The sequence below is a fragment of the Chrysochloris asiatica genome, unplaced genomic scaffold (genome assembly GCF_000296735.1).
Source record: "Chrysochloris asiatica unplaced genomic scaffold, ChrAsi1.0 scaffold00096, whole genome shotgun sequence".
Taxonomy (NCBI): Eukaryota; Metazoa; Chordata; class Mammalia; order Afrosoricida; family Chrysochloridae; genus Chrysochloris; species Chrysochloris asiatica.
This window is the reverse complement of record NW_006408614.1, coordinates 10,397,032-10,411,338: the sequence shown is the minus strand read 5'-3', so window position 1 is coordinate 10,411,338 and position 14,307 is coordinate 10,397,032. Positions and strand designations below refer to the sequence as shown.

At 53.7% G+C, this 14,307-nt stretch overlaps 1 protein-coding gene and 1 pseudogene across 1 annotated transcript; both read right to left on the bottom strand.

The window, feature by feature from the left end:
- Positions 1-3,859, bottom strand: part of LOC102840228 — a 7,234-nt pseudogene extending 3,375 nt beyond the window's left edge.
- A 1,647-nt stretch (positions 3,860-5,506) lies between these two features.
- FAM132B (family with sequence similarity 132, member B) lies at positions 5,507-13,706 on the bottom strand. The gene is made up of 10 exons (XM_006866823.1): positions 13,696-13,706; positions 13,256-13,457; positions 12,715-13,059; positions 9,880-10,002; positions 8,916-9,018; positions 7,351-7,583; positions 7,156-7,264; positions 6,883-6,973; positions 6,258-6,336; positions 5,507-5,605 (listed from the first exon to the last, which is right to left on the bottom strand). The coding sequence occupies exons 1-10, from the start codon at positions 13,704-13,706 to the stop codon at positions 5,507-5,509; spliced, it is 1,395 nt and encodes a 464-aa protein (XP_006866885.1).
- Between the last annotated feature and the right edge of the window lie 601 nt (positions 13,707-14,307).

The window sequence follows — 14,307 nt, the reverse complement described above, 5'->3', positions numbered from 1 at the left end:
AAAAAAAAACACTCAGGCATATATAATAATTGAAAACACCAAAGGGCACATTCTGCAAGTCTGCCTCCTGGCCACCAGCTCTCAGTCCCTCTCTTCCCGTGAATCTAGAGTCCTCGGCTGCTTCCCCTCTCCATGTCCCCATCTCTGCCTCCGTCTCTGGCTTTGCTGCTTCTCTGGATGAGGCCCCGCATTCTGTTTGTGCTCTTCTCCCTTGATGGTCCTAGGGTCCTCTGTTTCTGGACTGTAGGATTAACCACTCCTCTGTCATTAAAAGAACTTTCATCTTTACAATTGTGACAGTCACAATTGGTCATGATAATAATTATTCACTATTGAATCATCTGAATCTTACCCCATCTCTTTTCACCAGACCCATCTAGACGAGCTGAAAACTATTCCATGGGGACTCTCTTCCCCCTCCCGTACTCTTAAACTCCCTCTTGAAACCTTGTAAGCCTGTTGCTTCGTGCCTTTATCGCCCCCTCATTTTAGGTAGCCAGTGTCTAAGTTGCCCATCCCTATCTACCCTGTATACATTGATACTTGATGTGAAGACTCCTTCCTCTGTTGATATTTAGAGTTACTACCCCCATGAGTATAGGTCAAGTTCATCAAATTGTAGCAATCTACCCACATTATAAAAAAAAAAAAATTGTGTGTGTCATCTTCCTCTAGTTGAGTTCTGATTATCAGGCCACCGAGGCTAGGTCAAATGAGTACTGTCTGCAAGTTTGGGTGTTCTTGTGCATCTCCCCTCACTTCCTATCAGTTGGATGCTTCACTCTCAGCTCTAGCACTCTGTGGCTATGTCCTTGTCCATGGACTCAAGTGTCCTCACGTCTCACCACACTTTGGACCAACCAGCCCTTCCTCTTCTCTCTCTCCAGGTCAATGGGCATCAATGGACTGTGGGTGAACTCAGCCCATTTCTTCATTGCTGCCTTTCCCCCTCTTCCACTCACCAGTAGACCAATATGGTTGCCATCAAGCTTATATGCTTATTTGTGTGTTTCCTTTGAGTTTCAGTCTTAGGAAGAGTTTGTCCTGAAAGAACTTGATTGCTTACCTTGAAGGCTTCCTGGCGAACAGCTTGATTACTCTTGTAGTAACCAGTCATGCTGCCATTTTGTTTTGGGTTTTTCCTGATGATCTTTCTTTGAAGATGTATCTTCTGTCACTGTAGCTGTTCTAGGCTAGTCTGCTTGTCCATGCTAGTGGGAATGTCCTACCTCAGAAGGTTCTGGATGGGACTCAAGATTTCACCTAAGGTCCTATACTTTGCAAAGGCTTTGCAAGAGGCCTATTTCCCTGGGCAAGCTCTAGAACCCCTTTTAGGTATTCTAAACAGTTATAGGCTGAAGACAGGCTTATAAGTTTTCTGTAACCATGTTGCCCAACATTCCTTTCTATCCCACTCAAGTGACTATTTTACAATAGGAGGCAAGGTAAACCAATATTCCTAAGATAGTCAAGAATTTTAGTAGTATTTCCCCTCTTCAGGCTATACATAGAGCCCTGTTGTTCCAAGGTTGAGCATGCCTATTTACCTCTGTCCCACGTAGGCCTTGCAAACCTTTCTTAGTGTTCCCCAATCTATCTTGTTCTTCCGCCTTGTCCTGCTTCTTGTATTGCCCTCCCCAACACCCCAACTAAACCCTCTGCCCCAACCCCACTGTTGTGGTTACCTTGTATTCCATTATTCTTCCCTCCATTTAAGACAGTCTATTTTATCCTGTAATCTACCTGACCTCACCACCTGGATCTCTGTTCCTCAGTGTTTACCATCTTTCACATTGTTTTGATCATAGACTGACCTCCCAGATCCTGTTTTTTATTTTTTTTTGTTTTTTTGTCTTTTCTTTTTGTGTTTTGTTTTGGTTTTTGTTTTTCTATATGTGTTTTTCTCTGGTTGTTGTCTGTTCTTGTTGGTTCTCAGTCCACAGAACTTCCTTTGGGATGTTTTTCATAGCAGGGTTGGCTTTGCCAAAATCCCTTAGCTTCTGTTTATCCTGGAATGTTTTGATTCACTGTCGTATTTGATTGACAGCTTTGCTGGGTAGAGGATTCTTGGTTGGCAGTTTTTTTCTTCCAGGGTTTTATATATATGTCTCCCCATTGCATGGTTTCTGTTGCGAGATCCGATCTTAATCTGATTTGTTTGCCTTTGTATGTTACACTTCTCTTTTCCCTGGGTGCTTTCAGGATTCTCTCCTTATCTTTGATTTTGGAGAGCTTGATTATTATATGGTTTGGTGATTGTCTTTTAGGGTCTATCCTTCCTGGGGTTCGTTGAGCTTCTTGAATGCTTATCTTTTCACTTTTCATGATGTTAGGAAAATTTTCTTCCAGAAGCTCTTCAACTATCTCCTCTTGTGGACTTGTGTGATTCCTCATGTTCCAGAATGCCGATAATTCTTAAATTATTCCTCTTCATGTTGTCCAACATGAATCTTAGGCCTTCTTCAGATTTTTTTTTTTTTATCCTTTTTAGTATTTGCTCTTCTATCTTAGTAGTATTGAGAGATTTATCTCCCAGCTCACCAGTTCTAGCTTCTATCTCTACAATTCTAATCCTTTGCCCTTTTCAGTGTATTGTCCATTTCTGATCATCTATTATTAACTGTTGGACTTCTTTCTGTAGGTTTTGAATTGTTTCCAATGCTGTATCTTATTTGACTGTTCCTATAGTGCTTTCCTGACTTCATTTTTCTCAACTCCATTATATAGTGTTTTGATACATTTTATAATCATATTTCTGAATTCCTTCTCGGGCATTTTCAAAGCCTGCCCATCTTCCAGTATGGAGTGTAGGTCTACTTCCAGCTCATTTGCCTCAGTGACTTTATCATATCTCATTTCTGGACCTGTGCTGATATGGTCATCTGTTTCTATTTTGGGGGGCATATTATTCAGGAGTTATCTGTGACCTTTATACTTAGATGGCTGTGTATTTTGGTATTTTTTTTATTGCTTCCAGGTAGATGTGATCAGGAGATGGGCTTCCCTTTTCACTCTTCTTCCTAAGAAATTTCAAGATGCCACTGTTGGTCGTTGTGACATAACCCAGGATTTAATTTTCGGCCTATTTTCTTTTTAGTCTGTCTGTCCCGCTCCACAATCCCCGTTCAGGCCTTTTTCCTAGTTATAAACAGTTCTGGGCTGGCTGTGGACGTTTTGCAATGCCATTTGGCTTTAAGTGGAAACTCACTTTATTTTTTGATCTGTGTGTGTGTGTGTCGTATCTCTGTGGGGTGTGGTGTGGTGTGTTTTTTTTCTGGGGCGCCCTCTCTTGTCCTGTGTATAGGGGGGCGGTTTTTGTGAGAGCCCTATACAGATATTTAAAAAAAAAAGAATGTCCACATCTTTATCTCCACGGTTCTGTCAGGTGTCTGGCTGCTCTGATCCTTCCTCCTGTTGGTCTCGCCCAAGATGGTGGCTCTGGGAGCAGCGGATTGTCTTGAATTAGAAAGCACTGGATTTCTTACTTCTGCTACAAATTCCCTTAGCTGTATGCCTTCCAACCTTCTAAATATTCCTTTATATGTGGTTCAGAGTTCTGGCACCATCCCCTGAGCCTGCTTGGTCCAATATTCTGTGTTGTTGCTGACGGAGCTCCTCGCTGCCCTTCCACCCTTTCCTCCATCTTGTTTGTTCTCCGTAAATTCGTTTTTTTAATAAAACTTTTAAAAGTGTTTCACCTAGTATTTGATTCCCAAGCGTCTGCGTTTGTCTGTCACTGTTAATGTTCATGTTGCATTGATACTTCAGTTCTCAGTTACTTAATATGGTTGTATTAGCACAAGTTGGCATCTTTCACGTGGGGCTGGATGCCATGGACCACTCCCGAAGCCACCGCCATGTTTGCTCTCTGCTCCAGCCACTGCACTTACTGTGGTAGCCGCCACCACAGGAAGCTCAACACTTTCTTAAAGAGCTGCTGTTGGATCTCAGGATGGGGGATTCTAGAATGTGTAAGAAGCTACTTTGTAATGTACCCCGGCCCCCCGACCAGCCAGTCTTACCACCCATCAATTCAGTCAGTGGGGTTTGAGTCCATGCCACAAGTCCCTCAGAGCAAACCCCACGTTACTCTGGGACGAATGGTGTGTGGAGGTTGGAAACGAACGGTCAAGAGGTGTTGTGTGTGACCATGTGCACGAGGATGGCGATACCTTATTTGTTGTCACTAAAGGACCTCAGAATAGGGCATGGAATGGTTTAGTACCTTCTGTAGCCAACATGTCAGTGTGCAGGCCGCTCGCCAGCTCATGCCCTCCGCCCCACATCCTCAGGGTCCTCGGAACCCTTCAATGCTCAGAGAAGGGCACCTTGTCTTCTCTTCATTTCGACCCTTAGATGTTTTCCCGCCTCATGAAGACTATTTGAAAGCCTACCTGTCTGTCTGCCCATTGTGTGATTATGAACCATAGCCCTTACATCCTTGAACCACCCCCAAACCATACAGAACTACATCCCACCAGGCTGCATTAGACAATAAATATTTTAATAAACTGCTATGTAGCATGTGTGAAGAACATAAAATAGATAATGTAGAGTTTCTCAAGGGCAAAAAGATAACTTCTCTAGAATATCTGTGTCTCCCGGATACAACTGAAAATCCGGAAAGGGATGGCCTGTGTCCTTATCAACCAGTCAGGGCAGGGCAGGGCAGGCCTGGCCCTTGGCCAGCAGCTTCCTGGTAGGGCGGGGCCGGACTTACTGGGAACCCAGTGGCCAGTGTGGGTGTGTTTTGGGGATGTGAAGATGGGTGCTTGGGGCTCTGGGACATCCTTCAGGCCTATTGTCAGGGACCTGGTCACTCTCAGCCAGTTGGAAGGTTCAGGTGACTGACCACTGCCAGTCAGTGTGGCCACAGGACAGCCTGGGGACCTCATTCAACACCCAGCCCAGGCTGGCCCCCACCACTGTCCAAGAGCAAATGGACTTGGGACTCGATGTGCCCTTGCCTGCCAAGTGGGAGTCACTGCTACGCCAGGCTACACCCCGTCTGGAGGTTCCCTGGTCTCTGCTGGACCCCTTTAGAAGGGGCGAGGGACAGTGTGGGCCATCTGCAGGTACCGCATTAGAGTGACCTGCACACCGCCCCCCCCCGCAGTACACAGACCAGACCTGGTGCCCTCTGACCCTGCAACCCCTGTGTCAGGACCCTGTGGAGGCGTAGGTGGCAACAAAGGTGGGAAAGGCTTGCACAGTCCCCTGGGACACTGAGTAGGCCAACATCTCACTCCACAGATGGACTGCAGCCTGGGGCCCTAGAATGTGGGAAGGCTCTGTGGACACACTGAACCACGCAGAAGCTTCTGGAATAACAGCCTAGGTGGTGTCTGTAAGACTCTCTGAAGTGGCACTCTGCAGGCCTCCGAGCTCCATGTCCCCTCAGGCTGCACTGGGGTGACTGGGCTTCCCAGTCTGTGGCCACCCCCACTCCAACACTGCCCTAATGGTGAACTGGACCCCACGAGGCTGTCCAGTGGAGTGGCACCTGTCACACGCCGAGGAGGATCGCGCTGAAGCGGGAACCGCTGCGCACGGTGAGGGAGGAGCCGCTGGAGTTGTCCACAAAGACAGAGGCATACTGCCCAGCCTGCAGGGGGATGAGGGATAAAGAGCCCTCAGACTGGCCACTCTTCCCCTGACCCGCCTGCTCAGTCCCACTCCAGGAGGTAGGACCACCACTCTAGACCCTTCTCTGCCTGTCCCTCTGCTTAGAGCTCCAGCCACACACTGGGCCACAAAGGCCTTCCAGCTGAGCTCAGCTGTGGCCCTGCAGGGGCCTGGCCTCCATGCGTGGTGGGTCACCCAAGCCTCAGCTTCCAAGTCTGTGGCAGCCAGATTGCTACAGTCTGGAAGTCAAGGTCACAGTCCTCTGAGCACCCTCAGAATCAGAGCGGACTGCGTGGTCTGTTCACTTGTAGAAGGGGACGAGGACCAGGATCTCCCCAGCTCCTTCAGGGGCTGTAACTCAGCCATCCGCACGTGTCCTCCATCTAGCCTAGGAATCCCACCTGGATGTCAGCTTCTTACCACTTGCCAAAATCCCCACTCAGGGCTCTGTGGGAATGCCTGCCTCCCCATCCCCTGCTGTCTCTGCTCCCTAGGGCTACTGGTCTTCCTTCGTCCCCCAGGGTGGCACTGGGCAAGGACTGTGGGGCAGAGGGCTGGCCAAGGCAGGTGGTTGTGGGGGATGAGCTTGTGGTTTGAGCACCTCAGCACCCCTCCAGCTACGTGTCACGCACCTGCAGATAGAGGACACCATTGAGGGTGATGGTGAAGCGGTCACTCCGGCATTCCAGCCCTGTGATGGTCTCCAGGGAGCTGCAGCCACAGAGAAACCAGGGTCAGCCTGCTCAGGGCCACACCTGTGCCCCCCAGAACCCTCACCTCCAGCCTCACCACCATGTGCTCCCAACAACCCCAGCCTGGTAGCTGTACAGGTGCCCGTGAGGAGGAGGAAGTCCAGGCTCTGAGGACGCACCCCCACCCCCCCACGCCTTTGCGCTGCTCTAGGTACTGGGGACATGGTCGTGATGGCCCAATGGGGTGAGCACCTGTGAACAGACAGGTGGAGTCAGAAAGTGTATATGTGAAGTCTACAGGTGGGGTGCGGGAGCAATGGGGACTCGCACCCGCAGGGGAAGGCCAGGACTCCCAGGTCCCCAGAAATGGGAACAAGTCTCAGGCGCATACCTGATATTCCCTGGCCTCTTACAGAAAGCTGCAGTGGACAGACTCGGAGAGAGCTGTGGGGCACACGGGGCACCAGGGCGGCTGAGATGGGGGAGAATGGAGTCGGAGGTCCCTTTAACTGGAGAACTAGTCTGCAGGTCACTAGGGTGGGGTGCGCGGGAACCCCCTACTCACACGTTGTGCTGGCACCGGGACTGGATGCAGATGAGCAAGCGCAGGTGATCCCGGGCGCGTGGTGGGCCCCGCCTCGGTGGCTCTGGAATGGCTGTGGGGGGCCGGGGGCGGGGTCACATGGAGAAGGGGGCGGGTCACCAGGGCGTGGCTCCAGGAATGGGTGAGGTAGGTAGGGGCCCAACGGGGGCGGGGCCCGAGGGTGGGGCGGGCGGGCGAGGAGAGTCCCTGATAGGCGGGGTCTGGCTGCGTGGCCCCTCCCCGCGCGGGCCTCACCAAGGTGCAGCGCGGCGGCGAAGGCGTAGAAACCGGATACTGGCGCTGTGTACTGACCGCTGGTCAGGTTCAGGCCGGGGCCGCGGCGGAAGGCGCCCTCGGCGTCGGGCTGCGGGGACAAGGGGCGGGCGGGTGGTCATCTGGGACCTCCATGTCCCTCAAAGTACCTCTCTATCCCCAGCCCCGCCGACTCACCACGTGGTAGAGGCTGAGCTCATGCAGCGAGCGCCGCTCCAGCTGCGTATCCCTGCGCAGGCGTCCGTGGAAGGCGGCGGCGACGCGCGGTGGCCCGGGGCCCAGGGGTGCGGTCAGCAGGGCCAGGAGGCCGGCCGCCTCTCTTTCCTCCAGCTCCTCCGCGGCCGTGGTGGTGGAGTCGGGGTCGCGCGTGCAGGGCTCCAGTTCCGCACGCTCCCGCTGCCGCACCGCGCCTACACAGAGCCATCCGTGGGCGCGCCAGAGACTCCGGGCCACCAGGAACCCTTACCCGCCCCACCTGTGTGCCTGGGAGTGCCCCTAACAGCAACCCAAGCCACATCTAAGGCACACACGCGCCCAGGAGCACCTCACGAAACTGCTCACTGGTCCTGTTTCCCTTCTCGCTTTGGCTACCCGGAGGCTCTGGGTACTTATTATATCAGCAAATGCAATGGCACAAGCCAGGCCCAGGTCTTCTGGAAAGGAGCTGAGTGTAAGGAAATAGCAATAGTGTGGATAATGCGGGTGTGTGTGTGTGGGGGGGAGGGGCAGGGAGGCTGTCAGGCAGTGAAGCTGGTGTCCTTAAAAGACCCCACCTACTGCCTCCCAGTAATTTCAACTCATGGTGATAAAATGGTTTCCAAGGGTATAAGTCTTTAGGAAGCAGAATGCCACAGAACTTTCTCCCACAGAACTGCTGATGGGTTACAACCACTGGTCTTTTGGTTGGCAACCCAACAGGGGCTAACCCTCGGTGCCACCAGGGCTCCTCATTTAAAGGAACAGTAGAATGAATTGAGTCCTGATGTGGCATTGTAGGATTAGGACTGGACTGCTAATCTCAAAGTTGGCGGTTCAAATCCACCAGCCGCTCCTCGGGAATCCTACACAGAGTCAGAACCAACTCGATAGCACTAACAACAGGTTGACTCTTCATAATAAAATCAACTCTACTGAATAGCACCAGCTGGACACACCAGGGCCAGTGGGTTCACCCAGCCCACCGAGGCAGAGGCCAGGGACAGCCTCAGCCCTGGCTGCTTGGCTCAGCTGGGCACTCTCTTTACTGATCTAAGCAGATGCCCGTCCCTGTCCAGGTGGTGATCCTGAATATCAGGCTGGGCAATGCCCTGTGTCCCATCCACTCTCCACCCAGCAGGCAGCTTCTCGGTAATTCCTTGGGGCTAAGGACCAGGTCTGTCTAGGGGGACACTTGGGCTCTGCGGTCAGAGGACTCTCCAACTGGGAAAAGTGGGCAGCAGGTGAGCTTGTGAAGTCCAGCCCCTCCCTGCCAGCTGCCTGGGAACACAGAGGATTGGGGTGTCAGTCTTAGCTCAGCTGACCTCCAGTGGGGTTGGTGTGTGTTGGCCCCCAAGCACCTAGTCCACCTTCCACACTCTTCCCACCCCTCTAACCCAGGATAGACATGGGTGGGTCAGGGCAAGCCCCTCTAGGCGTGCCCCCCCACACATACACTGACTGGGTGCATAGCAGATGTCCTTCTGTGCTGAGGTCCAGTCCCATTATTGGTTCTGTAGGTGCCTCCCAGGGGTACACACCCCTACCTTTCAGCAGCAGCTGGAACTCCCTCAGCAGCACCTCGGGGGGTATGATGGGGCCTGGGGGGCCTTGAGGTCCAGGGGGTCCAGGGGGTCCTGGCAGGCCGAGCTGAAAGGGAACCACCATAGTGAGGACGCCTGAGGAGGGACCAGGTACCAGGTCCTTGCCCTGGCCAAGCTCATGGACGAGGGGCCAGAATGTTAGCAAGAGTGGGGACAGCAGTTGTTGGAAGGGGCACCCCCCAAGTGTTACCCCAGATGCCTGGGTGCCCTTCTAGGGGTGGTGTAAGTGTTTGGGAACAGACCCAAACTCGGGGGTCACTGGGACTCTGGTTTAGCACTTCTCCACGTTTCCTGACACGTGGCCAAGACAGAGGGTCTGTGCTGACTGGAGGGAGCTGGGTGGGGGCCCCTGTCACATGCACACTCACACATGCACAGCTCACAATCACAAGGCTCACTCACCCACTCAAACATGCACTTGTGCTTACACACTTACACACCTTCTTATGCTCACACACCTGCTCACTCCCTCACACATTTACACACTCATGACACATCCTCACACAAATGTGCACACACAGGAACACACACTTGTACACTTGGGAACACTTTCTCACCCGTACACTTGTACACTCATGCACACTCCTTCCCTCACACACTGCTTCACACTCAAGCATGCACACCCACCAACCCGTGTGCACAGCACACCCACACATGCGCACACACAATTACACTTTTACAGGTGCACATTCACCCCCACTTTTGCACTCACACACTTTCCCACCTTTACACTCACATACGTGCACAATACTCCCATACATGTATGCATATCTGTATACATCCACTCCCTCACACTTGAACACTCAGGCTTGCAGTCACTCCCACACGTGCACACTCACACACATCCTCACACATCCACATAGACTCCCTCACACTCGTGCTCATTCAGCCTTGGGACCTCGCTCACCCTCAGCCTCTTGGCCTGGCCTCTGTTCCTCTTCTTGCCATTGGTGCCTTTGTCACTTTGTTGGACGAAAAGCATCCAGGTGTCGCGAGGGTCAATGCCATGCACCCGCTCCGTGGTGGCCTCCTGGAAGACAGCCAGCCTGAGGTTGGTCCACCCCACGCAGTGCTGAGCGGGCCTTCAGGACCCCTTGATCAAGACCGTCACAGGCAGCATGCCCACCCACCCCCTCTCCTGTCAGTACACCAGTGACGAGCCCTGTGTGTAACTGCCCACGTGTGGGAGAACTGGACACAGGGTTGGTGGGGGAGGGAGTGGGTGGGCCAGCTTCATGTCCTCAACATGAGTTAGGGTGAGGACCCCTTCTTGCAGAGTCATGGGTGCCCAGGGAGAGGTGACCCCTTTCAGTGGGCTGGCCTCTCTGCTCCTCAGAAGGCGCTACAGGGAGGTTGGCTTCTGCCACAGGGCCATCAGGCTCTAATGCAGGGCGGGCGGAACCAGCTGGAGGTCCTGTCTGTGTTGGATGCTTAGCCAGGTAAGTACATGACAGTTCTAGAAACAGCCATTCCCATGGATGCCCCATCCTGACCGGTCCTGATACTCAGGAAAGCCATGGGAGAGGCCTTTGGCCCACTGGGCAGTGGACCTGGGACTATGCGGACTCCAGGAGGAGCTCCTAGCTGGGAAGGAGTCAACTCAAGAGGGTTTAACCAGCTCATGCATGCCGGCTCGCTCCTGGAGTGGAGGGAAGGACCAGCCAGGACTTTGGAGCTGGCCTGGCCCTTCTGTCACCGACAGATCTGGCTGACAGGTGTTGCCCATGGTCTCTCCAGCAGCTCTGCAGAAGCTGAGACCCTTCGTCTGGAGCTGGCCAGTCAATGACCAGTGAAGACGTCAGCTTCAGTATCAGAGGAACTGGGTTCAGATCCTCCCCAAGAGCGGCTGAAGTGATGAGGGCAGCCAGTGTTGAGTGGGAACAGGCCCTGAAGTGCCCAGGCCCCTCTGTTCTGGCTGTGGACATAGCTTCACATTGAGCTCTGAATGGTCAGCTCCGGGAACACAGGTGTGTGGGATGGACTGGGCGCCCAGTCTAGGAAAGGCAGAAGCAGGGGGGGAGGCCTGTCCTTGCGTGCCCAGAGATGAACCAGTAGCCATATGGGCAGAAATCCAGCTGCCTCCTTGGCTCCAAAAAAGAGAGTCAAAACCCCACCCAGAAGTACCTTGGCCCCCCTCCTTGCCCATGTCTCAGGGCCAGGGGTGCTTGCTGGTGATAGATCCCCAACACCCAGCCACCTGTGGGCACTCCCAAATGCAGCCGGCTGTCTGAGTGGGGTTCTTCTTCAGTTGATGGGGGAGTGGGAGGACTGGGTGTGTGGGGAGGGGAGGCCAGGGGCCCCATAACTAATTAAGAGAAAAGGACATGGGGAAACCCCTGCTAAGAGGCTGCAGGGCTGGCTGTCCCCCACCTGAGGGTGTCTTGGCAGATGTGTGTGTGGCAGATGTGCACATATCCCCTTGGCAGATGTGTGGCTGTCACCTGGGGTCTCAGTGAGATGCCGAGACTAGAGGTGTCCACACAATTGAAACCCCAACAAACGTTCTCCGATGGCTCCTAGCCCTCCCAGCTTGCATCATCCTGGCAGAGAAGGGACAGGGTGATAGGTCACCCTTCTGGACCCGCAGGGACCAGCAGCAAATAGAGGATACCCAACCTGCTTCTTGCCGTCGAGTCTGATTCCGAACCAGCGACCCTGGAGGACAGAGTAGAACTGCCCCACAGGGCTTCCAAGACAGTCATCTTTCTCCTGCATAGCAGCTGATGGGCTCGAACCGCCAATCTTTTGATTAGCGACCAAGTGCTTAACCATGTCCCAGCAGGGCTCCTTAATGGGAATACCAAAAAGCCAAATTCATTGTTGTTGTGTTGATTGTGACTTACAGGGATCCCTAGGACAGAATGGGAACTCCTGGTATGGTGCTGTAGGGTCAGGACTGGACTGTGAACTGCATGGTCGGCAGTTCAAACCTACCAGCCGCTCCTCCGAAACCCTATACAGGGTCATGATGAGTCGGAACCGACTTGATGGCACTTCACAACAACAACATCAGGACCGAGCAGAGTCAAAGGATAAGTGCTAGACTGCAAGGTGGGTTTGAACCTCAGTGTTGGCGGTTCAAACCCACCAGCCGCTCCTTGGAAACCCTATACAAGGTCGTTGTGAATTGGAACCAACTCAAAGGCACTTAACAACTACTAAAAGTTTGGTGGTTCAAACCCACCAACCGCTCCTTGGAAACCCTATACAGGGTCGTTTTGAGTTGGAACCGAGTCACTAGCATTGAACAAGAAAAAAGAGGGCAGAGTAGAAGTGCCCCAGGGTCTCCAGACACCACATCTTGCTCCCAAGAAGTTCTGGTGGGTTCAAACGTCTCACCTTTCCGTTAACAGCCAAGTGCTTAACCACTGCGCCACTAGGTTCCCCCAGATAGACTGGGGGTCGGTAGTGAGCTCACAGGAAGTCTTGGTGGTGAAGCGTCTAAGTGCTCAGCCGGGAACCTGGCAGTTGGCTCCTGTTATGGCTACACACTTCCCAATTTCATGAGCCGAATTCGTCACATCCCCCGGCCCACACTTCGATCCCAAAGAATAGGGAAGGCTACACCGCAGAAACACTACCGCATCTGTGCCAACTCCAGGACTCAATGCGCGGACATTGGCATTTTTACCCCGACTTGGGAAGCCCTGGCCAGCCCGCGAAGCCGCGTTCCCCACCCCGGAAAGCAAGCGCCGGCCCCTCTTCCCGGGGAAACTTGAGGCCCAGGGGCGCGGTGTCTTACCGGCCGCACGCGGCTGTCACCGGGGCCGGCGGGAAGCTCGTTCCCGGGCGGCGGGGACCCGAGGCCCGCGGCGATAGCGACCAGGAGACCGCACACGAGCAGCGGCCGCGCTCCGGCGGGTGGGCGGCGCAGGGCCATGCGGGTGGTGGCGTCCCCTTGGTAGTCCCCACGGCTGGCCAGCCCGCCGGTGCCGCGCCTTATAACGCGTTCCCACCCCGCGCCCCGCGACGCCCCCTCCCGGTCGGACGCGCGTTGCAGGAGGCGGGAGCGCGGGGGATGGGGGAGGAAGAGGAGGCGGGGGCGGGGTGGGTATGAGGACTTGGGATAGGGAGAAGTGATGTGGGGCTGAGGACAGGGCGGGCTCCGTGATGAAGGGGACACGGTGTTTGGGGGGGGGCGCGGGGAGAACACGCTGACCGGCCACCCGAGGGCTCGCTCCGTGCGCGCGCGAATCCCCTTCAACTCCGCTTCCCAGGGCGCCCCCCCTCCAGCTTTGGTTTCGCGGGGAGTCGGGATATCCCCTCCCAGTTCCGGGGCGCGCCTTCCCTTTCTCTGTTTCGCGGATTCTCTTTGGGGTCCCAGTAGCAAAAGCCATCGTCTTGGCCTCGAGGTTGAGCGCGCAGGAGCTGGGAGAAGTCCAGTTCTCCTGGGCGCCCTTTTCCCTGTGACCGGGTTTCCTCCCTTCTGATCGTCCTTCCCCGTGGTAGCAGGAGTTCCCTGGGGTGCGGGCACCTGCACGGGCTCTGGGGCCCACCAAGTGTGTCCCTAACTCTGGCAGCCACCCACACTGCTGGGAGTGGTCCAGGCTCCAACTGAAGGACTGGTCACCATCGTACCATGTGGACTGCTGACCACCACAGCCAGGGCAGCTTCTTCCACCTTTCTCAAGGTGACCCCACAGACCACAAGGAGACCTCCAGATACTCCTCCGTGAACAGAGCCAGCCCCCTGGACCAAGGCCAGTCCAGCCTTATCTGTTACCTCAACCCCATGTCTCCCTGTAGAAAGGGAAGTATTTTACAAGTGGGTAGCTGCTGGCATCCTAATAATTCAGTTAATCCTGTCAAAGAATGGGGGACACAGTTTGGGAAATACAATCCCCAAATGTCTACCAGCAGTGTTACAAAGCAATGCTTTTCCAAAGATTCTATAGAAGAATCCTGGTCAAAAGGGAGGTAATGCAGAACAGAGTTGAAAATTCTAATAGAATCCAGACATTCTGGAGCTACTGAGGCTGAATGAACCTCTGAAATTACTGCCGAGGTAATCTTTGAACCTTGGAGTCCTGGTGTGGCACTGTGGGATAATGCACGCACTGGATGGTGAGGTCAGTTTGAACCGCAAGGTCAGCGGTTTGAATTCACCAGTCGCTCCTCGGAAACCATCTACAGGGTTGCTATGGGTAGGAACCAGCTCGGCGGCACTTCACAACTTGTTTGAACCTTAAATAAAAAAATATTCTGAGGACTTCTTTAACCCAAACAATAGTTTTGCTCAATTAGTAACTAACATCTGCTTTGAGCATTGTACTCCTTTAAAAGACTGCCTCTGTGGGATTCAATCCTCAATAGCAAACTCGAGAGGATAGCTAGG

Bases quoted from the DNA above. Each gene is read 5' to 3' on its own strand.
- FAM132B (XM_006866823.1), bottom strand. The intron at 7,584-8,915 runs GTAGGGGTGTGT...GGCTCTGTGTAG, and splicing joins GTTCCAGCTGCTGCTGAAAG to GCGCGGTGCGGCAGCGGGAG. The intron at 7,265-7,350 runs GTGAGTCGGCGG...TTGTCCCCGCAG, and splicing joins AGCTCAGCCTCTACCACGTG to CCCGACGCCGAGGGCGCCTT.